This window comes from Pelmatolapia mariae, linkage group LG6 (assembly GCF_036321145.2).
Source record: "Pelmatolapia mariae isolate MD_Pm_ZW linkage group LG6, Pm_UMD_F_2, whole genome shotgun sequence".
NCBI lineage: Eukaryota > Metazoa > Chordata > Actinopteri > Cichliformes > Cichlidae > Pelmatolapia > Pelmatolapia mariae.
In genome coordinates, this window is record NC_086232.1 from 41076565 (window position 1) to 41101137 (window position 24573).

Consider the following 24573-nt stretch of genomic DNA (forward strand, 5'->3'; position numbering starts at 1 on the left):
ACCCTCAAAATATATATGTCAATTCACAACCTATGGGTCCTGTTGTCAAGCGCACTTAGGGATACCTGTATGCTTGAACATGGTATTCATTACAGGAAACCTGTCAAAGAAGTCCGATAGCAAAGCAGGATACAGACTGAGTAGACTGCCCCTTTAGGAGTTCCCAGATGGGACACCTTCCAGCACCCCATCCAAGAAGGCCAGGTAGGCAGGACACATTCTCCAGGAGGTCTGGCCCCCGTGCTCATTCAGATTTACCTCAGCTGAGCAAGGCCCCTTCAGCCAACAGGTGTTATTTTTAGAGTCCCTTATCCAGGCCTTGCTGCAGGGTGGGACCCTCTGTAACTCCATCCCAGAGAAAGTCATATATACCACTGTTATTAGGGAACTTCTCTCTTCTCTTCTCCCAGAACTGCAACACTGAGGCACACAAACCCCTCCACAGTGATAGGGTCCTTCTAGAAATAAACTGTATCATTGTTGTGATTCTTTACATTTAATAACAGTAACATGTGGCACCAGTATATTGAATTAACAAAAAGTTTTTATTTGTGCGCCACAGTATACATTATTTTTAGTTTTATATGTTTGCATAAACACATAGGATTCGAATTGGCTCCGTTTCGGAGCACAGATTTTTTCTCCTTCTCTGCTTTTCAGTTTTGTTAGTAATAAAAGCAGTTTTTAAAAGAAGTAAAATATCTTTTAATTTAATTATTCAATTTCATTGCGGTTGTTTTAGTTTTATTAATTCATAAACGTAACAAAACATGGGGTTACTGTCATGCATAAATAGACCACTGGAAGGCAGTCAGATGTGGTTAAACCCTTTAAATATTTACACCCATAATGCTGATAGCCTCATTTATACTAATGCTCTTTATAACGTCACACTCATTATAACACTTAATTATGATTTGTGGCACCATATTTATTGGGTGGTCAAGGTTACCAACCTCTTATTTTGTCAAAGGTGGAGTGAACTTGATTGCAGTAAATCCAATCAACCACTAGATGGTGGTGGCAAACACTGTTGCACACACACACACACACACACACACACACACACACACTGAATTTACATATTTACAATAGAACATTGAATTAAATTGCAATATCTAAAATATTTCATGCAGCATCCAACATCCCAATAATATTTTGCTAGAACAAAGCGATACATTTTTGTTTTAATGAGAAGTACATTATAGATAGATCACCATACTATAATTGCAGATTTGTTTGTTTTTTTTGTTTTTTTTACACAAATTTATATTTTAATCTTTGTTTTCACTTCACTGTGAGTTAATGCAGCTTTGCTGACTTCAGCAGAGTTTTTATTGTGCAACCAAACCCTCCTTCAGCTCAGCCCCTGCTGACCGTCCAGGCAGACCCACCATTAGTGCAAATGTGAACAAAAAGCTCACAACACACTCAGGACTTTATTAACTTTATTATATCCTTCCCTAAAGGGAGCCATCAAACAAATGACAACCCGTTCATTTGCAACATGAAACAAGAAGTTAAACGAATGCCGTACTCACAGTATTTGTGCAACGTCACACAGCTCTACATAGGCGCCTGTGTAGTCTACATCATATTTCTCACTAATGAGGTGCAGTCATTGCTCCCTGGGCGACACGGATGATAAATATGCTCCAATCACATGTGGTGTTAAGACATTTAGTCGGTGTTAAGGATGGAATGGGGACAGAGATGTGCGGTGCGGAAGTGAGGCGGAAGCCAACACGAGAAACGCTGGAGTCTGCAACAGTCCCAGGGCCTTCTCCTGCCACTCTGAGCACAAAGAGTATCCACCTGAGGGCGCTGTAACAGAGAACCACGAAACACAGCACATGTTAGGAGCTTAATTAGCTTTGCTGTGAGCAAAGCAGCAAATCCCACTTTAACAGGAGGATATTTCAATAAGTAGGAATCACAACCTCTGAGTTCTCTGACCTTTTATATCTCCTCCTAAATGAAAGGCTTTGTGTTCATGTTTGACCTTTCATCAAAAAAGGGATTTAAAAATTATCATCTCAATACCTTAAATTACATTTTAACCACTGCAGACTATATGATTACGGTAAGATGTGTCCACTTTACCATTAAAACTATTGCAAAATTCTTAACTTGAATATGTAGTACTGTGCAAAAGTCCTGAGCCACCCTTCATGTCTTTATATTTTACTTTTAAGGAGCCAGAATTTCTTGTAAATAGTCTTCAGTGATAATTATTTCTAATCTGAAGGTCATTCCAAGTTTTTCTTTGGACATAACAATAATAATAATAATAATAATAATAATTATTATTATTATTATTATTATTATTATTATTATTATTATTATTATTATTATTATAATAATAACTTTATTTATAATGCGCTTTCAGACAAAGTGCTGTACAGCTATTTGAAAATAAAGAGATACATAAATAAAAGTGATGCATAGCAATACAAGTTAAAAACACAATAACGAGTTAAAAACATAACAAAAGTTAAAAACGATAAAAATGTAAAAAAAAAAAAAAAAAAAAAAACCAAACTAAAAGGCATAGAATTAAGACAGGACAGGGTGAACAAGTGGGTCTTCAACTTAGCTTTAAAAACCTCCACAGAGCATGCCTGCCTGATTTCTTGAGGGAGGTTGTTCCACAAAAATGGGGCATGAAGAGAAAACGCACGCTCTCCAACAGTCTTTTTTCTGGCTCTAGGAACTTTTAAAAGGCCAGAGTCCTGAGATCGGACAGCATGGGATCGAACATAAAGGTGCAAAAGATCAGAGAGGTATGAAGGTGCCAAACCATTTAAAGCCTTGTAGGTGAGCAGCAGGACCTTAAAATCTGCTTGAACCTGACAAGGTAGCCAATGAAGGGATTTCAATACAGGGGTAATGTGCTCAAATTTTCCAGTTTTAGTTAAAATGCGAGCAGCTGCATTTTGCACCATCTGTAAACCTCTAAAACTTTTCTTTGGTAGCCCAGAAAGGAGAGCATTACAATGATCGATATGTGAAGACAAAAATGCTCAATCAAATCAAATAAACAAGATGTGTGGAATTTTATCTTTAATTCAACATGTTTAACAAAACTATTGCCATTTTTAGCCCGCCATTTTCAGGGGTACAAAAGTAACTGGCAATTGAATGACAGGCAAATTTTATGGTAAGTGAGGCCTGTTCTCTTCTTATTCCATGATAAATTCCCAAAGGTTGTGGCATTATCCGAGTACTTATGGACCTAACTGTCTGCAGACATGAAAGAAATCACCTTCTGTAGCAGGTCTTGTATGTTTAAAAAAAATCCTGCATATACATGTTAAATTTGGTTTAAAAGAATATTTTAAGACACTATGCATTCACAAGAGTCTATAATCCCAGCCTAAAGCTCATTCATGCACATCATACAACACTAAATACATCCCTGCAGCCTCCCACCTCCTCACTGGTAGAACTTAATCTCAGTGTCCACGCAATCAAAAAATAAGTCCCCCAGTTCCTCTCCGGGTATCTCTCCGCTGAGCATAGCTGCGATCTCGCTCAGACACTGAGACTCCAGGTCCCTTAAAATGTTGTAGACAGCTAGACCTTCATCCTGAGACAGAACAGACAGAAAAACCACAGAGATGCCATGAGAATAACAGTAACACCCAGGTTAGATCATACAAAGCTGTGAAACCTGATTTGATGTGATACCCTACTTTCTCCTCCTAAATTGATGCGTCCTTCATCATCAAAAGCTTCAGTCAGATTTTAAAAAGGAGTCAGATCCTGCTGAAAACAGTCCTGAATCCAGTACAACCCCACATCTATGGTGGGAGATGCAGTCTGAATAACCGCAACTACAGACCTGCTTTTCTTTACCCAAATCCCACTGTGGTACAAAATGCACTTTGTACTCATTCTCGTGGTGTATTTATATTTTAAAATAACAAAATAATAAATCAGTGCTCTGTACAAATGTGAAATGATAAAATATTTACACCAACATCCAATCAACCATCAAACAATGATTGAAAGAGTGACAAAAAAATCCAGTAAGTTATATTCAATGAATTATAAGAGAACTGAGTCTCTGAGTCAGTGGAGGAAGCTGCACTGCTGATGAAGTCCAGCGAGAGGTCAGCGAGTAAACTCCAAGGAGAGTCTGTTTGGTTAAAACGAGCCTTACAACTCATTTCCTGCTCCGTTTCATTGTTGGACTCTACTAGAGTAGCTTGTATCATGTCTTATACTGGGCCGTATACTGGAACAGGCTTTAGACAAGCTAAACAAAGCTATTTTAGCTCCACCCCATTAAGGTGACCTCCCTTTAAACCAAACTTTCCTGATTGGCTTTACCTTCCAAAAACAAGTTTGAATATACTTTAGTTAACTAACAGGAAAGGAAAAACTAACACAAGTATGAAAAAAACATGTTTCCTGAGACGTCGACACGACTGTTTAGTTTTCATAAAAACTGCAAGTGCAGATATTTGTCAAATCTGCACTTGACGAAAATGCAAAAAGCACCAAACTATGGTAGCAACAGAGTTTGCAGAATAACAGAAGTTAGGAAAATTTTAGCAAGATACCAATAAAAACTAAACTAAAATGCACAGCCAGAGCTGATGACCATATAAGTGCTCAACCTTTTTTGCACCACGGACCAGTTTATGTCTGACAATATTTTTACGGACCAGCCTTTATGGTGCCGCGGATAAATACAACAAAATAAAACCAAAACAAGAAAAGAAAACTTATTCATTCACACGGGAAAAGACCCAGAGAAACCGAGTTAATAATAAAAACTATTAAAAAAAAAAAAAAGATAAAAACCTTGAAAACCATAAATTTCACACCCGAGCCTCAACTTTTGCGGCTAAGTACCAAACAACTCACAGACTGGTACCGGTCCGTGGCCCGGGGGTTGGGGACCGCTGATATAAGGGATATCCACTCTCTATGACATCATACAGAGTCAAGAGTTAAAAAAAAAAAGAGAGAGAGACTAGGATTACTTGTGCACATGCTGAGATAATAATTTGAAACTTTGGCCATTTTTAATATTAAATATAACAGGAGATATGCGAATACTAAATAGATCCAAGCTGAATAATTTCCATTTAATTCTTCATCTTCTGGATCTTTGTCCTAACGTTTCCGCATTGAAACAGACCAATTTTAAAGGCGGGCTTTGCCACTTTTTAAAGAGAAAAAACTGTTTCCTCAAACTAGAAAAGAAAAGTTGAAGTCATGAGTAAAAAAAGGAAACAACGCTTGTTTGGTGTAATGAGCAGCTTTTGATAGCTAACATTAGCAAAGCTACAAAAACATTTTGTATGCTCATTTTGTCCCGAGCCAAAATTCCAGCCCAAACAGGGCGCTGACCTTCCTCTGACTTCAGGTTCAGCTTGTAATCACGCACATAACGCCAGACAGGAAATCAGCTAAAATGTCTAAATGGAAAAACTGTTTGGAAGTTCTCTGGTGTCACAGTTTGAAACCCTGCTCTTTGGCTTTGAATGTGCACTTGTAGTGTGTTTATGTTTAGTCTGCACTGATGCCATGTGTCTTGTCTGCACCATCTGTGAGGTGCTGTTGTGTTTGGCTCTGCACTGGGAGTGTCTTCTCTGGGTTGTGCAACTCGCCTGTAATTTATCAGCAGCAACTCATCCGGATCGACTCTTTAACGAAAATAAATAAAAAATGATCCTGCTGTGAATGTTTACTCAATGAACCGGAACTTCATGCACTGCCATTATCTGTGCAGGACTATCATTGACCTAGGTCATCCATCACTGCCCACCGGGTTGGTCTCCATGGTGTTGAGCGCCACCTGATGGGCCTTGTAGAGGTCATGTCTGCGGTCCACCTGGCTCTGAAAGCGAGGCTGCTTCCTCGCAGGGTCGTCCGGGCCAAACTGTGGGGAGACCACCCTCTGCACTGGGGTGGGACAGTCCGAGAAGATAAAAGGCTTGAATACAGACCTAGCAGGGTGATAGGATTAGACAGGGAGAGAAAGAGGAAAGAGAAAAAGCAGACTCAGAAATTCCCAACAACCCAAAGAAGATACAGAGGGTAGAAAATTAAAGATTAGAAGGGAAAGAAAACACTTTTCACACTTTCATATCAGAGGAGCTCATAAAGTTCTGTCGCTTAAGATTTAAATTTGTTTGGTCTCCCTTTCAAGATCATCCTCTTTTGCACCTCTAAACTGTTTCCAGCTCTTCTGCTATTTGATTGCGCACTAAAAGTCCCACTCACACCACTTGCACATCTGTGATGCACGTGAGGGGCAACGTCAGGCTCTGAGAAATGAAAAGTGAACATGCAAACAGCAAAAACTGCAGTCCTCTAATGGCCACTTGATCCTGTCCCCAATCTCAACAGACCCCCATGTAAAAATGTCCAAATATACAGCATCCAAAAAGTGTGCTTTAATGAACTTAATATTATTAGTGGCCCACTTTAAGACCAGGAGAAAACATAAATCCAGCCTCCGAGGGTCGTAAGTCTGGGTAAGCATGAGGGTTGCGTGAGGAAGGGCATCTTGTATAAAACCTGCACCAAATCAAACATGAAGTTTCGGCCACTGTGGCAACTCTCAGGGACCGTCTTCATTTAATTAATATTATTACGGCGTGCTTTGTGGAGCAGACCAACCAAAAGTTGAGTGAAATGCTTGCGAGACCTCGGCATAAAATCTACGTAAAAACTCCTCAGTTTAAGTAAACTTGATGTTTGCTCTCTGGACGTTTGAGATCACAGATGGTCAGAAATAGACTTCCACAGAGGCTTCCAGAATTAATCCACAGGTGCACAAAGTGACCACCTTGAGGGACGTTTGGGGAATTTGGATGTCTTTTTTAATGGTCAGCACATATTCATATTTTATGCTTTTTAAACATTAACTGGTTGTTACATTTAATTTTCTAAAACTTACTTAATACTAAAGTTGTATAAACAATTATGAGGAATTCCAGACCTCTAGTCTCACAATATTATAATCGTTACATGAACATATAGTGGAATAAACGGGTTATTCAAGTAGCATTAAGTGGAGTAATTCTTAGTTTAGTGAGTGGCAAACCTGGATGGGTCTGGGGTGGCAGTGAAGAAGTGGATGCAGGGCAGAGCGGTGTCTCTGGGCAGGATGGAAACCATGCTGCCTGTGGTGCAGAAACCTCCAGAGTCCATGCAGATGCCGCTGGGTTTGTCCCTCAGAATGGACATCATCACCTCTGCCGTCACTGATCCTGAAAGCAGGACAGACAGAGAGCTGAGTGTCTCTGTAGAGAAGTTACCGTCATGTTCGGCAGCTCTAAGCTCCGCCAAGCTCTGTACCTACCATCGTGTTGCTGGAGCAGCTCCGTGCCTCCCCTGTAGCGCTGCTTGGCCAGCTCCATCCTGGCCGGCGGGTTCTCGGGACTAAACACATGCGAGAAGTTAAATTCTCCCTCACCGTCCCACCAGCCCTGAGCCTTGGCCACGCTCCGCAGGTCCGGGTGCTCTGTGGAGATCTCGCTGCCAATGGTGAGCTGGTTGGAGATGTTCTTAACACCCTCTGGAAGAAGCAGGTAGATGTCAGTATTTGAGATATCAGATCAACTGAAATCCTATTTATCCAGAAAAGCTCTGTTTGTGTGTATGTTTCACACAAAGCAGATTGATTGCAGCTGATAAAAATCACTCCATGAGGATTCCCATACATGCATTCTCAGCTGCTAGAACCTGATTTCAGCCAGGAGGCCAGTCTTATCACAAGAACGGACCTAGTTTACTTTTTTTATTTGAGTTTGTTAAACACACAGACCGCTGCAAACACACAGTCACAAACAGTTTTTTTACTCTTGGCTCTGTGTGATGTCATACAGATGATACAGAGCCGAGGGGCAGCCAATCAGAAGAAAGCTAGATTAACAAAGTGGATCTAAAACTCTGGGGTGGGATCACCTGGAGTCACTGCAGGTGCAGCTGGTCGACAAAGAAAAAAACAAAAAAGAGAATAATTTTAAAAAACAAACAAAAAACAAAAAGAACCTAAACAGAGTGAATATGAGGTTTTGGAAATCTTCTATTGTTCTCTTCATCTAACTAAAATTAAATTTGGATTCCTGTTACTGCTACTCATGGGAAGTATCAAAAAAAGCTTGAGTATCCCTGGCACAGTGGCCTTAAAGAAAGATCAGCTAAAAATGCTTATTTCACACAGTAGATGAGCTGAGGGGCTGCACTAAGGCTCGCTATATTTCAAACTGTAAGTCTTGCAAAGCTACTCTAGTAGAAACCAAGAACAAGCACATGGAGGTGCAAATGAGGAAAACAGCAGGATTTGATTTACACTAAAAGAGTTGACTGTCCTTCAAACGACACAAACACCTGACAAAATGTAATATGGAGTAGATAACACCAAGTAACAATCATCCATAACACCAGAAAATTAAATATTAAACATGCTTCTATCACAACCGAGTAGTGTTTCCAAGACTTGTTCGTGTGAGGGACGTCTGCTAGAACACAGCTTATTTTAAACTGTTGTGTTATCAAATTTGTGGCTGAACTTGTAAGTAGTTGGTTAAAAAAAAAAATCTAGCCAGACAGTTACTATCGAACGCTACTGTAAGGAGACGTTTAATGTGCTACACATCTATCAGCTAAACACTTTCTTTCTATTCTTTAAAGATAGACACTGAAACCGGAGAAAAAACATCAGAGACAAAAACCCCCACAAAGAGAGAATTATTAAAAGCTCAATGATTTTGTCTTTCTAAAAGCAGTTTGCCCAAAAAAACTAAAGCTGACGTCCCGTTTTTCACACCGATTTCTGCTCAGTCTGCTTTCTGGTGCATTGAGGGGATATCAAAAATCAGGATTTACTTTTCTGCCCATCGGTTATGGTTTACAAATGCAGATAAATTCATTTGAACTAATAAATAGCCAATGGAGAGCAATTAGGCAGTGGCATTCCTAAAAGTTTTAGCTTTGAATCAATAACAACCACACCTTCTTCCTGACTCTAACTGGATGACGCTTCATGTTTGTGAGCACAGTGAAGTAGAGTAATAGACCAAAGCTGGTCTCATTGTCCTGGAGCTGACTGACAATAACAATCCCACCTGCGTACTTTAACATGGTCCTGTTATCATCATACTCTGTAACACATCTGTGCAGAGGATAAATAACAGAGCACACACATCCCTGTGGAAACCAGCAGAGGAGCAAACCTGAGAACTCCATTTAAACTAAATTTCTGTGCCCACAAGTTTTAAAAGCAAACTGTTAAAATATAAGGTTAAAAAGTTAAAAGCAGAGGAAAAAACAGGAAGTCTAGCATGAGACCCTTTTCCCTCCAAGTGTTTAAGTGTTTAAGCTCTGCTCCTCTGTGTGGTCTGTAAGCAATCTACAGACCACACAGAGTTTAACCTCTCCTGTAGACGCTTCTGCCATGTTAGCAGCACGGCAAGGACAGACTGATAATCAGTCAAGACAGACGTATGCATAGATATTCATCATCCTCAGAGGATGAAACCGTTGTTCAGTATCTCTGTTCGAGAACAGGTTTCAGGATTGTTCCCCTCCCCCCTTTAAAATAAAGTCCTTTAAGCAAGCATGCAATAAGAGGCTTTATAAAAATATCACTAAGGAGATGTTCGTGCATGCACACCATGAACTTTTAAAAACATCCTCGTCCTTGTTACGACTGTTACTAAGTAATCGCACCTGCTTTCAAATGCAAACTCTTTGCTTCAATTATAACAACGGGGAAAAAAAGCTGGATGTGGTTATAAATGAAGCACATTCAGTAAATTTGAGCTCTATGGATGATCACCCTTTCATATCCACACTGAGTGGGGTGAAATTTTTTTAAACTCATCTACTTGGATACCTATATTGGGGACGTGGTTGCATTGATGACCAGGTGCCCTGATAGAGACCTGAATGGATTATCTGATCAACAGTATGGCTAACTGTGTGGTACAGACCACCAAGACATTTGTATTTTAGTTCTGGTGAACAACATTCTTGTTCTTATTAGTATGTTACTGCACTAATTACCCGATAGGTGTCTCCTTACATTGGACCCATACAGTCTGTCAATGTAGCTTACTAATCACACTGACTAGCATTAGCTGATAAATTAGCGGGATGATCCCTTTGATCCATATAAGTTAACTTTTGGCTACCATACTATACTGCAGTGAGTGCACAGAAACAAACTCTTTTAGCATCTCCCCCTTTAAGCCAGAGCAACGTGAGGCCTGAACTTTTGGCTCACAGTTGTTACTTCTTTAGACTTCCAACCTTGGTCCTTACCTGAGACTTTCTGCGCCACCCAAAGCCTCCCGGCTGTCTCCAGCACCCAGGCCTCACTGCGGTCCACAAGAAGGAAGGTGTTGTGGTAGCTGAAGGGTTCGGGAGCCTCCCTGCACTGCCCCCCCTGGCCATGCTGCTCCAGGAGGCTGGTGATCACCGTCAGTGCTGCCCGGGCACTGTCACCACGCTCCAGCCCCAGTCTGATGATCAGAACCCATGCTAGGTTATGTGTGTGCCAGGTTTCGTCTATTTGTTTATCTGGTGTTTCATCAGTTTCACACACCATGAATTCACTTTAACAGCTCTGAAGTGTGCATTGGAGAAAAGCTGCTCAGTTAAAGAGTCTCTCTTTGCTGTTTGAGTATTTTACACAGAGTAACTTCAACACTCATCTCTACACCTGCCATAACATGCTAGTGACAATCTACACACCCTTCTGATCAAAGCCTCAGAGGATTAACTTAGTATTTCTACTGAATACATGCAATCCAACTTTAATAAGGTGCCGTCAGCAGCTGGATTATTTCCCCTTTATTGATATCCTGTTCTTAATCCATACAAGTTTCTGAGGAATATCAAAAGTTTTCAGCAGCTCACCGGACAAGGTCCATGCCCAGCAGAGCCTCTCCCGGTGCGACGGGCTCTCGGGTCCAGACTGCCTCATTCCCAATACAGACCCCTTTGTCACTGGCGCCCATTTCAGCTCCCCACATCCACGCAGGTTTGCTGAGGACCACAGCGTTGGTCTGCTCCACCTGAGGGATTTGAATGTATGTGCACTGCAGATTGCAAAAAAAAAAAAAAAAAGTAATATGGCTTCAGGTATGAACAGTGGAGCATGAACAACATTTTCTTACAAACGTGCACATATAACAGTGGAAGAAAAGGAAAAGGATATCTTAGTACCAAAGTCCGAAACAGATGTTTCGGGTCATTCAGATCAACGATGAGAAAAAGCAGTACAAGCACACACTCCAGTATTAGATATGGTTCACTTACATCATCACTCATTTAGTCAGGCTCTTAAATATCAGGCAATTGTCAGGATATAATGATAAGGTAAAAGATTTGTATTCTACCTGTATGTTAAATTATCCTAAGGCTAATTTAACATTAGGGTCACCAGGATTGAAATACACTCTCAGAAACCTGCACTCTTTTTTTTATGTTTTACTTTCCAGTAATGCATTTAACAACTTATCATAAGGACATCATTAGACCCCACAGCACCATCAGATCACTATGATGCATACTTTGCTTCATGAGCTGAAAACAGCTGTAAACAATGTATTCAGAGCACAGGCACTATAAAAGACGGATAAAGCCAGTGCACCATTACCCACTGGTATCTGAAGACCAGTTTTGAAACCCAGTGATGAGCGTTTTTTCACTGTGGTTTCAAAGGGGATGTGAAAAGCGAGGGACGATAAGACCTGTGAAACCAAACACTAATCGGCTGTTATCGATCACAAGTTGTTGACCAACGAATAAACCCAAGATATCACCTTAAATTAACAAAATATACAACATCTACTTAACTAAAATCTATTTGTTTTACTCTGTATGACCTGAAATTAGTGGCTGAGCTCAGAAACCCATCAGGAAAGTTGTTACTGACTTCTGTAGGACTGTAAACATTTTTGCAACCATAAGTATCGACCCTGGTTCCTATTAAAAACAAACTGCATTAATGTGAAGCTTGGCTGCGCTGACCCAGCTGAGCTAACAGGATAAAGTATTTCATAACAGTTGCTTCTCTTTAATTATTAACAGGAAAGGTTTCCACATGAAGTCTGTGTGTAAATATTCAACATCCCTGCTTCAGACTTCAGCCTTGAAAAAGGTTGTTTTGAACCCAACAGATATGAAATATATTAGTCAGACGGTGTATTTAAAACACAGCAGCGGCGGCGGCTTTTTCTGGGCTGCTTTACCTCCAGCATGGAGCCTGGAGGGTGAGAGGCTGCAGGGTAGTGCACCACCTCTTGCACCTCATCTCGAGGACGGTCTGAGTTCTTCCCAAAAATCACATGGTCATCACGAGAGCCAGGGGGCAAGGAAACAAAACAGTCACATGACATGGGGGGCTCTGCCATCCTGCAACAAAGACACAGAAACACAAAAAAAGAGGAAGTGTGGCTGGCTGTGGGGAACAGGGGCGTGATTGACCCCCACCCCCCGTCCTGACCCAAACACGCACTTAAGAGTAGTGGTACCCAGAAACCCGACTTGGTACTGTTAATCTTACAATGCCAAGTGACATGACAGAATCAGCAGTGGAAAGCAACTTGGTACATTTACTCAGGTACTTTACTTTAATGTAGCGTAAAGTACCGCAATATATGATCCTGTGCTATTAGCGATAAAGTTGCTCAAGCAGTGATTAAAATCACCTCCAACTTTAACGTTAAAGTGATTCACACATTAATGAGTCATTCATTATAACCCAGTAATTATTTGGTATTTTAAGCATATTTTTGTACTGTTAAACACTCGTTTCACCACTTTTCTGAACAGTTATTGAACACAAAATCGTGTATAAAGTCTCGTGCAGCCACTTTTCACCAAATACCATCTGATTAAGAGCACGGGGATTCATAATATTTTCACTACGCTCTACTTTCATCTGATCCAAGTATTGTGATTTCCTGTCGTTCCTTCGCGACACCCCTAAAAACCCGTAAACGCCCCTGGTGGGGAGTGAAATAAAGATGCACCACGAGCAGCACTGATTTCACGGCCTCATGTAAACAAGCTGATTTGAAACTAATCATAAGAGTCTGACGGTGTGTTGGACCTGCAGCACTACACCCCGCTGTAACCATAATGTGCATGTGTGGATCAGAGAGGAACAGCTCTCTCCATTCCCCACCCAGCTTTCTGCAGAAAGTCAGATCCAGCCGGTGCACTGCCCATCCCTTTCACACAGGGATTAGGAGGCAGTCTTGTGCAGAGCACTTTATTGACTGTAATCTTCACAAATCCGGCCGCCACGTTGCTCTATTGTCGCTCCTTTTCTCTCGTTTGCGACCACGAATCGCTCACATTCCGGAAACAATGTCGCCCAAAGTGCCCTGGCTAATCGCAGCTGTAGCCTGTGACGGAGCTCGCTTTGCGATCAGTGTTTATTTCAGAGATAAGGCCCACACTATCAACTCCCCGTCCCTCTCTCCGGAGCAGCGACGCGCCTGTCGCTTCGTGTCCTTTCGCCTTTAATCTGGGGGGGTGAGAATGGGGCTCAATTTCGGGGATAATAGTGCGTAAAGTAGAGCTAAGCAGCGGCGGGTGGTGCTGGAGAAAATGTTTACCTTTGGTTTTCAATGGTGAGCGCGCACGGCCGGCTGGGAGAAGGCAGGTTGTAGATACAGAGCAGTCACGTGACGAAGAAATCCAAAGGTCTGTACTTAAAGGTCTCGTCTCGTCTGGCCACAAGCACAGCTCACCGTCTCACAGAGTCCAGTCCACACCTGTGCAAAGCTGCACAGCAGGCCTGAGCGATGAGGTAGCTCTTCATCATGAGTCTGCCTCCCCTTCGCCTGTTTATCTGCAAACCCGCAGTCAACACGATCATAATTACATCCACCTTCGAGGAAATCCCTGCAAACACTGCAAGTTTTTACAATCCGCTGTTTCCACCATGGAAGCAACAAATCAAGTCTGTTTGTTTGTTTTTTATTTATTCGCTCAGATACAAACAAAGACTGTAAACAAGTATAATTAAATGCAAAATGCTTCTGAGCTACACTTATGACCTCATGTCTGTGTGACTTAAAGGATGAGCCGGACAAACCTCTTAGCTTGCACTCACTAAAGTAAACAAGTTAAGGTTTTCATAAGAATCACAGCCGCAGTTAAAGGACCTGTTTCACACGTCAGTAAAAACTGTTTGCTTTACACGAAACTTTCACAAGCCTGAAAAAAACAAAACAAACAAAAAAACATATAAGCCCTATGATGACATCAGTGGCATCGTGGGAAATGTAGGCTCTACTGTTTTAAACCCAGGATATCGCAGCCTGTGGTGTTTTGATTTTGAGGGTTGTTTTACGAAATATGTCATATAAACAGCATATCCAAGCACACATCAAGTGCTAACTACAGACTACATAAAAGTGGTAATTACAGACTGACCAGCAGGGGGCGACTGCTCTGGTTGCAAAACAACTTCCGGTTAATAAATGGGGAAAACAGCCCCCAGCTCCCTCTCTGTGTGACCTCAGTGAGATCTCACTTCCTAGTTTTAAAGTCTCAGTGATGGATACTTTATAAACCATGGATTTGTTGGTCACAGGTTGTTAGCCAATCAGTGTGGCGACTTTGTTTTCCCAGTCAAACTCACCCCTTGCTTTTCAAAACTCCAAAATGGTGATGGCTGAAAACATTCAGCTAACCAATGGGTGATATTACGTTACGTCCATCTGTTCTGGGAATCCATCCTATCTCACAAACCATCCTACCCGTTGTTTCTGCGCATACGCTGCGCATATGCACAACACAAAACCCAAATTAACTTCTTTTTTTTTTTAACCCATTGTGAATATTTCTTATGGTTATGGTTAGGGATAGGGTTTGGATTATTCAGAAGTCAGTCATTTGCCAATGTAGGACGGTTTCTTAGAACACCATCTTTTATATACAGTCTGTAACCCCAACCTATGAGACCGAAATGAATAAAGACTAAAAATTTTGGTTTCTCTAATGAGCACTTGAGGCTGAATCCAAACCAGATTGTATCAGACAAATATTTGAAGTATCACACAGCACTACCTTTACCTCCACTAACTGGAGTCAGTGAACTGGACCTGTCTGTCAGACTTTTAATGGAAATATCCAACAAATAATTTGACTTGCTGTGCGGTAAAAGTGCATCCAAGAACTTCATGCTTCAGTTTTTGGTGGCTGATTTCTAGTATTTATTAGCCTGTTAGCACTTAGCACTAATTAGCATCTGTTTGTGCCATTGTGATGCACTTGTAAACGTTATATATGCAGCTTCCTAACAAAGCTTATTGCTGTTAGCTGATGATTTTTACATTCCAGCCTATTGTTTAAATACAGCCACTTCCACTTCAGTCAAAATGCTAATAGTGAGGCTTTAGAATGTAGAGTTTAGAAACAAAAGGGTGACATCATAGTAACTAGAATTAGTCCTTTAGATTAGCATGTTTCTAATATGGAAAGGTAGGTTAATATTAACTTCCAGGTAATATAAATGGTGACTTTTTTATAACCTGCCTAGTCCTAGCTAAAAAGCTGAGGCTCATCTTAAACACAGGCAAGTAGAAAAATGGACGAGCCAGCAAGCCACAAAGCTAATAAGATAATTTAACTGACAAAGACTTTAGAGTTTATATGAGTATAAGTCTATATTTAGAGTTATATTAGGACATCGAGCTGCACAACAGCCTGTGTTAATCTTATATTTATTTCCCCACCTCACTGGTTATTGGCTTCCAGTTGCCACCACAACTTTAAATAATAATCCTGAAAATCCTCGTTTAATATCTCTGTACAGAAGGACCGGGTGCATCATGGATAGTCCATCACAGGACTTTTTACAGTGTTTCTCTACTAAATGCAGTGGAAACATAAGGTTAACAGTGAAATGGAATCAGAATTGCTGTTTACTACATTTGAGTAGTGGGTGAAAAAATAAGATGGGTAAAGACATTTGTGTTTATTTCGCAGTTTAACAAGTCACCTTCTTTGGCGCTGTGACACCAACGCTATGTACGCCACTGCTTTTTAGCAGCACTCTGGCTCACATGTTGGCTAATCAGTGTAATTAAAGTTGGGCGAATTCATGTGTGTCAGTGGTTTATAGAGTGGGTGTCTCCCATCACTGGTGTTTCATTGAATTATGTCTCTGACACTCCCTGTCTCAGTTGTCGGAGACAAACTCACTCCCCACCAGCTTCCACCTGCTGTTTGCAAAGCATTGATTGATGACCCATTTCTCTCTGTCGGTTTTCTTGTTTCATCAGCAGAATAAAAAACTACCAGTGAAAACCCTCTGCACTGACGGCAGGAGACAAATTCTGTTTCCTAGGTGTCAGAGCTTCCCAGTGAGTCCTAAACCTCCCTCATATTCATTTTGCAGCTGTTAAAATACATCCACTATTGTGCTTTTTGCTTCTGGGCCCACATGTGAGGCTGGAAAACTCATAATGTTGCCTTCAAGTACCAGAGAGAGAAAGTTAGTCACAGAAAATAGGTACAAAATAAATTAAATTAACCTTCCACCTCATAACAATATAAAGATACAGGAGCCACTGTGATGTCATCCACTGAATAGTGAAATCCATTTTGAAGCCTCATTCAGTGAACTTATAGATAGATAGATAGATAGATAGATAGATAGATAGATAGATAGATAGATAGATAGATAGATAGATAGATAGATAGATAGATTAAAAAAAACGCTTCAGGAAATCATTCCTGCCGTTGTACAATAACTCATATTTCTGTGACAGGTGAACACACCTGTCTGGCAAAAGATAAGAATGCAATTTGTATTACTTTCTTAGTTTGAGCAAGAGATTAATGCAGATCAGTATTATTTTTTAGTCTTCTTTAAGTTAACCTCATTTTTATTAATTATTTTTCTTTGGCTTTTCTCACAATATAAGGCCCTCACTATGTCATATGTCTATCTGTCTATCTGGCTCATATTATCTTTATATTGCACCATATAATCTAGAAGAAATGACAAATCAGTGCACTCTTTTACTTCGCAACATGTACTTTTTGACTCTCACAGGTACTTATAGTTACCTTAAGTAACCAGCTGTCACCTACAGTGACAGAAAATGAATTTTATGCAAGCGTAGTTTGAATAAATGTGATGGACTACAAACAGATAATCCATCCAGCTTCTCTCTGAGCTGTAGTGAACACGTTGCCTAAAAATGGTCAGATCTAGCTGAAAAAACAACAACACAGAAATACTCAAAATGCTAAAGTTGAAGCTTGAAAAAGGTTGAGTTCAGAAGTGAGCTGATGGCTTCAAAGTGGCTGTCAAGTACGTATATGTTTGAACACAGCCAACAGAACTCCTTTCACTTTTCCTTTATTTGTACAGAAAACTGCAAAACAAGATATCATAATAACTGACAACTCAAACTGGCAACACATGTCCCAGTTGCCCAGCCAAGTGAAGACAAACGCACAGGATGTGCTAAAAATAATAAAGAGAACTGGCTCTGCTGGATTACAGTGACTGACATCTTCCATCATAAGTCATTTCCAGCATCAAAACCAGCGTGTAATTGTGTCATTGTCACTCATCAATATGCATACCAGCAGATCCCATTCTTAAAACTGACTCATGCTGGCATCTGTAAATGTTTGGTGACGCAAGTTATTGAAGTTCTTAAATACATAGGTGAGCGCATAGGAAACAAGGAGTGGCTGCTAATCCGCTCCAAACGTTCCACAAAACGTCGCGTTTCGAGCGCGCACACCTGGGTCCTGCTGTTGCTGACTTATGTCAGACTTGGAGGAGGTGTTGAGTTACTTTTTGAAGCAGGACGGTGGTGAGTGGTGTTCCCCCGTGGCTCACGAGGAGCGCTGAAGGCAACGTGAGCTGAATTCTTGAGAAGTTTCCTGAGAAGACAACCTGTTACCTGAACGGCAACCGACTACTTCCACTCCCTCTCCGGCCTTTCATCTCCTGGAGCGTGCTGACAAGCATCGCACATCCTGTCTGCCCTTACACAAAACACCAAGCAAACACCTACCTGAGCCAAAAGCGGACACACCCAAGCAAGAGCTAGCATATGTGTACAGTAACACACACACACGCGCACACATGCACACACACATGCACATGCACACGGGTGCAGAAACAAGCAGAGACAGAGTGAAACTAAACAGATGAGTGAAAAAGAGAGCTTGTAAATACACCCACATATTACACCCCTCTGACAACAACATTTGTGTTGACTGATGATGAGTGATGAAAAGTGATTTAAGACACAGATTCAATCAAGCAGAGCCGAATACAAGATTGGCTCTGGACTTTTATTTTTTATGCCTTTGCTTTGCTTGTAAAAACTTCCTGTTGCATGTTATTTAACATCGCTCTTGCTCTGAGGTGCAACTTTTAGCCAACAAAAAAAGTAACTCTGATAAAATTACATCTGTCTGGGTCTGTCGTTCTCTAAGTGGGTGCAAATAAGATGGTGTAAACCACGCACGTTCGAAGATTTCATTAACTTATCAACATGGTGTCTGGGCACTGTGATGGATTTCAAGTTGCGTGGACACGAGACCCAACCTTTACCTCACCTATGTTAACACAGACACACACAGCGCCAGGCGGCGGGCCTCATCTAAAGCCACGCAGGCCAAGTTTGTAAGCCGTGCCATGTGAAGCGGAGGGCCGGCCGGAGAAAAATGAGGGGTGTTAAGGGACGGAAACAGCTGGTGAGAAGCCCAGAGCATATTAATCTGACGGGGGAGACAGGATGGCAGCAAAAGAGGACGTCTAATAAAACATGGTATTAAAGGTGTGTGTGTGTGTGTATGTGTCTGTGTGTCTTCCTGGAGGATTACTGGTGAGTTATTGCAAAAAAAAAGTTGGGTGTCTGTGTCCATGTGGCTACTACACATTTAAAAACTTTCTGCATCCTGCATTCAATCTGAGAGCATTTTTGGGGGGCCGTGTGCTCAGTTTAAAGCTGTTAGGAAACTGTGATTATCTCATCCGATAAATCCAGCAAGGGAATTTTTAAAAACATTTTTACAACCCTTCGCACACAGCACACACACAAAAAAGGGGGTTTTGAAAATTAGATAAAATAAAGCAATCCAAATTTTCTCTGAGCAATTAAAGTTCCGGTTAAAAGGCAGAGGTGGAAGATGGGAGGGGAAGCTGGGCGGCATCAGTCGCACAGACAGTAATGACGGCGCCACTGCTGTTTAACAATCAAAGATGGGAGGCGGGGGCTCGCGAGGAAGTCTGTCCTTGAAAAATACAGGTGTTTGGTACAATCAAAGCTCAGCTTGCAGAAATGACTGGGTTTGAAGTTGAAAGGGGAGGCAGGAGGGGAGGGGAGGGGGGGCCGTGGTGGTGAGTGAGTCCATGCATGAGAAAAAAAAAGTGAGTCAGAAGACAACTGTGGGCTGGTCTCTCCTCTGGGATTTTGAATAATTAACAAGGATAAGGAAGTTGACTACTAGGTGCTTACTGTTTACTTTGCTTGGATTTTTTGTTGCATGTGGAGGGGAAGTGAGGCTTTAGCTGGCCTAGCTCTCTGGAGGCTGGCGTGTTCGCAGGAGGATTTGTCTGAGACACGAGTGTGGTTCCCGTGGGACTAGAGGCAAGTCAATCAAGCCACAGGCCAGTAAATCGGAATCAGAACCAGCTTAATATTGTGGAAATTCTGTATACAAAACACGTGTTCTTTAAGGAAAGTCCCACACTGAAATAAACTCACACACTAACTGCGAGCCCCAAAATTCCAAGACTGCTGTCTCATGTAAACTGCTTTGACCTTCAAAAAGCTCAGAAAACTAGTTCCTGCCTAATTACTGTAATTAAAAATACAATAGATGCTAACAAGCAAGAAACAGAATGTTGATACGGTAAAATAGTTATAACACATATAGTAAGAACCACTTACAGACATAAAGAAACTGTTTTTTTAGTACAACGTATGTGTTAGATACTACAAACTCCAACATGCAAAAATGACAGTCTGTGGGGATTACCTTCTTTATTTAAACCTCCTCTAAGCCCTAGGCTATTTTTTAGAATTCCCACATGAAAAAAGGGAAAAAAAACATTCCCAAATTGAGGCTCCACAACTGTGAGGTCAAATTTGAAATCTCTGGCTTTAAGGATAACAGAGAGTTCAGAGAAACATAAAAAGACTAAATGACCGTATTAAAAATTTATATTTTTGCAACATAATCTACCTCCACCAGTCAAAACTCACAAACAGTGGTTCTTGAGTGTATCTCTGCCAGATTTGATGCAACAGTCAAAAAACACCCTGATTTAAATCAAAAGTCTCACATTTTATAGTTAAAATAAAACTGTAATACTTTAAGCTAAATTAACTAGATTTTTATTTACATAAACTATAGAGAAAAAAAAACTAAACAAGCCCATTCAAGCAAACCACAGCATGATTAGATTAACTGTGTATAAAACTGCATCTCTGTTGGACACAAGCCCAGAGATTTTTACATCCGTTTTCTTCCACTTAGAGTTGAGTTTTGGCTGGAGCCTATCCCAGCCGCCACAGAGCGAGAGGCAGGGTACATCCAGGACAGGTCGCCAATCTATCACAGGGCTAAGACAGAGACAGGCAACCATTCACAGTCATACCCAGAGTTCATTTAGAACCACACCTTTGGACTATGAGAGGAACCTCAGTTCCTGGACAGAACCTATGTCTAAAACACAAAACACCACATAGAAAAGAACCAGCCAGTGGATTAAAACCCAGGCCTTTCTTACTGTGAAGCGACGGTGCTAACTACCGCACCGCAATCTTGGTCATTTAACCATAACCATAAAACCTGAACCATAAAATACCAGCCAAGAAATACAGGGTTGTTTTTTTTCTGACAAAACAATTAAAAATGTGTTAAATATCATTTTGCACATATGAGTTATAATTTGAATCATTTTTGCAACATCTGGCATTTTTATGCATTTGGGTTTTTCAGAAAAAGAATAATGACATCGATGATGTCGAAGCATTGGTTGGCAGTCTGTAGGATGACTTTTAAAATCAAGAAGAGGAAACAAGTGAAGAGTCAAGGATTAAATGGTGGAAGCTGAAGATGGAAGAATGCTGTCTAGAGTTCAGGAAGAAGTTGAGACAGGCTCTGGGTGGTAGTGAGGTGTTACCAGTGATTAGGAATGTACAGCTGAAGTGGTGAGGGGAACTGAAAGAAGACGTGTGGTGTGTTGTCTGGATGGAGGAAAGAGAACAAGTAGACTTGGTGGTGAAATCAGGAAGTTTTGAAAAGTATTCAAAGGACAAGATTAGTAAAGAAAATGTGGGATAATCAGGGAGAAAAAGAAAATGACTAGGCAGCAAGATTGAGCTGCCTAGTCATTGTGCAGCAGGTTAGGGTGATTAAGGACAGAGATCGAAAGGTACTAATGACTTAAGAGAGTCTGCAGAGAAGATGGAAGGAGTACATCGAAGAGTTCATGAATGAAGAGAATGAGAGTGAGGAGAATAGACGGAGGAGAGTTAGTGAATCAATACGTGGAGGAAGTGAGGGTAGCTGTGAAGAGGATGAAGAGTGGAAAGGCATGTGGTCCGGGCGACATACCTGTGGAGTTATGGAGATGTCCAGATGACCAGATGGTTTGATACAATCTCAGAGAGTGAGAGGGCACCCGAGGAACGAACAAGGGTTATGTGCAAAACTGCAGGAACTACAGAAGGATAAAGCTGATGAGCCATAACATGAAGACATGTGACAGAGTTGTTGAAGCTAGGTTATGAGAAGAGGTGACCATCAGTGAGCAGCAGTACAGCTTCATGCTGAGAAAGAGCACAACAGATGTGACGCTTTCTTTGAGAGTGTTGATGGAGAAGGTCAGAAGGAGCTTCACTCTGTCTTTGAGGATCTACAGAAAGCATATAGGATGCCAAGAGAGGAGCTGTGGTACAGCATGAAGAAGTCAGGACTGGCAGAGAAGTATGCACGGGTGGTGCAAGGACATGTAGCAGGTGGAAAAGAGCCTGGAGAGAAGAGGAATGAACCTCAGTAGAAGCAAGACAGAACACATGTTTGTGAATGAGAGATAGACAGGTGTAACAGTGAAGGAGCAGGGAACAGAGGTAGTGAAGGCAGTGGAGTTTAAATACCCATGCACAAAGGAGGTGAAGAAGAGCATGCAGGCAGGTGGAGATGAGTGTGGGGAGTAATTTGTGATAGAAGGATGGCAGCGAGAGTGAAAGGGAAGGTTTACAAGTATGGACTGAAGAGGGTGGCACTGATGAAAAGACAAGAGGTTGAGCTGAAAATGTTCAGGTTTTAACTGGGAGTGAGCAGGACGGACAGAATTAGAAATGGGTACATTAGCAGGACAGCTCAGGCTCAGGAAGACAAAGTTAGAGAGATAAGGCTGAGATGGTTTGAGGAAGAGGAATAGTGGATATATTCATGGATGTGAAGGAGGGTTGATGTGACATAGAGTGATGCTGGGGACAGAGCTGGAGGACGATCATTTGCTATGGTGGTCCTTACTGGGGGCATTCGAAAGAAGAAGATGTAGAAAGCAGTGTGATGTGGTTGGTCTTTATCTGACGCGTCAAAGGTGCGGCAGTGGCTCAGAAACTCAGTAATAAAGTAAAACATCAACAATGGAGGCGAAGCTTCCTTTCAAGAATGTTTAAGTAACCAAAAATATATTCATGTACACACAGCATAAAGTCACACACATATACATAAAAATAAAAAGATAAAAAATATGTAAGCAGTGACAGAAATAAAAACTGTCAAACAAGCTATACAAACACATTTAAATCATTAGGAGAATTTGTAAGCCCCTGCTTGAAATCTCTCTGTAATTAAATGTTATTAAGCAGTCTCTTTCTAATTGTGCTGCATTGTATTCATGAGGAAATATGCTTGACTATTTAAAGATGTCGGTAAACACCATTTAGGCGTGGTGTGTGGTCTTCAGTTTAGTGGCCTGATTTCTTCTGTGAGCGTAAATGATACTGAAAGAAATCTGCAATATTATCCAAATTTTAATAAAGATTTATCAAAGCAGGTTTGAGATGTTGCACTTGTCCCTGAAGTTACATCAAAATAAAACACGTTCAGATAAAAAAAACTTGTGTTAAAATAAGAACACTGGGGGGAAAAGCCCCTGATCTTTAAAGCTTCGAAATGTGCTTAAATCTAACAAGCTGTGTCCTGAATCAAGATGTTCTCAGTATTACTCAACCACTCTGTGCTTCAAATCCACGCCGTGCTTTCGAGCTCAGCGTTTGTAGAGCGCTGTTCTAGAGAAAAAGGAGCAGAGAGGGTAGGAAGTCACTTCCCGCCGGCCTGTCTGTGGTCTGTGTTTGTCAGTTGATTTGAAGCTGCTCCACCAACATGCTGTGACAGGAAAGGAATTAACTCAGAGAGGAGACAAAATTTAAAAGAACACCTCAAAGGCAGAAGATGTTAAAAACTATTAAATGTGTGATGCATGTTCAAAGCCACAGACTGAACTTTGACATGTTACAAGAAATGCAACATTTAGCGTGTTCTTTAAGGCTTTTGTTTGAGTTTAATCAGCATGTTAAAGAGAGACAGAAAAGAGCTTTCAAGTAGATCTGTGCAGTTCCCATGTTTTAGTCTGAGCCAAACCAGCTTTAGCAGGGTGACCTGATCCCACCTGGCCAAACATGAAGCAACGAGCAAGTGGGTCTGAAACAATGTGCGACACAATAAGGACAGAGAGTCCTTATAAAGAAAAACCTCCACTAACAAATGGGAAATGAAGTGATTTTTAGTATTAAAAAGCACATTTTCTCATACATTCATACAGAGTCTATTTTTATGTATTTCTGCTTCACATCCACACACAGTTAAGCAGTTAAACCTGAGTACCTGGAGACAACATGCAAACTCCATTTCATGTTCTGCATGACTATAAAAGTGTGTAAGTGTGTATCGCTCACTGTTTAGATTCAGCGTTTTCCTTTAACATTTGGTTTCATTTGTATACATCAGAACTGCGTGGTTAGGTTTAGCTTTAATTATTCTTAAAATATGATGCGTCAGGAGTGACAGCGGCCTCACTCTTCTTGATGATTGTGTGTGTCACCGTGACGTAGGTGTCAGTATTTGACGCCCTGGGAATTATTAAGCAAATCTTACTCATTTTTCCTGCCTTGACCGTCGTGCGTCTCTTTATCAGTCAGAGCTCACTTCACCGACTCCGGGTGAGTCTGCTGCCCAGAATTTAAAATGTACAGAAAAATATGACCATACAACTCCAGTATGTTTAAATTTACACTGAATGTCTGTTAAATCCTGTACAGATTATAAAATCTTACAAATCACTTTTAAAGCGTTACTTGGCCTCAGTCAGTCGAGGATTTATTAACCCCCTGTATGTTTGGGTCTATAATGACCAGTCTTTGCTTTTGCTTCCCCAACTGTGAATCATAACATTAGATGAAATTTATTGTCTTTAAAATCTCTTTTTATTCTTTTATTGCCTTAATTTTTAATTGTAGCAGGTTTTTGTTTATATTTGACTTCTTTATTCCTCGTTATTTGTTTATTCACTTTATCATTTCTGCTTTT

General features: G+C 40.9%; 1 protein-coding gene across 1 annotated transcript; it reads right to left on the reverse strand.

Moving 5' to 3' along the window:
* Positions 1 to 1431: 1431 nt before the first annotated feature.
* scrn2 (secernin 2) lies at positions 1432 to 13819 on the reverse strand. The gene is made up of 9 exons (XM_063476970.1): positions 13599 to 13819; positions 12225 to 12387; positions 10888 to 11069; positions 10291 to 10490; positions 7325 to 7540; positions 7067 to 7232; positions 5783 to 5963; positions 3433 to 3589; positions 1432 to 1824 (listed from the first exon to the last, which is right to left on the reverse strand). Exons 2-8 carry the CDS (start codon positions 12384 to 12386, stop codon positions 3437 to 3439), a joined length of 1260 nt encoding a protein of 419 aa, XP_063333040.1. The 5' UTR covers position 12387; positions 13599 to 13819; the 3' UTR covers positions 1432 to 1824; positions 3433 to 3436.
* Positions 13820 to 24573: the final 10754 nt, after the last annotated feature.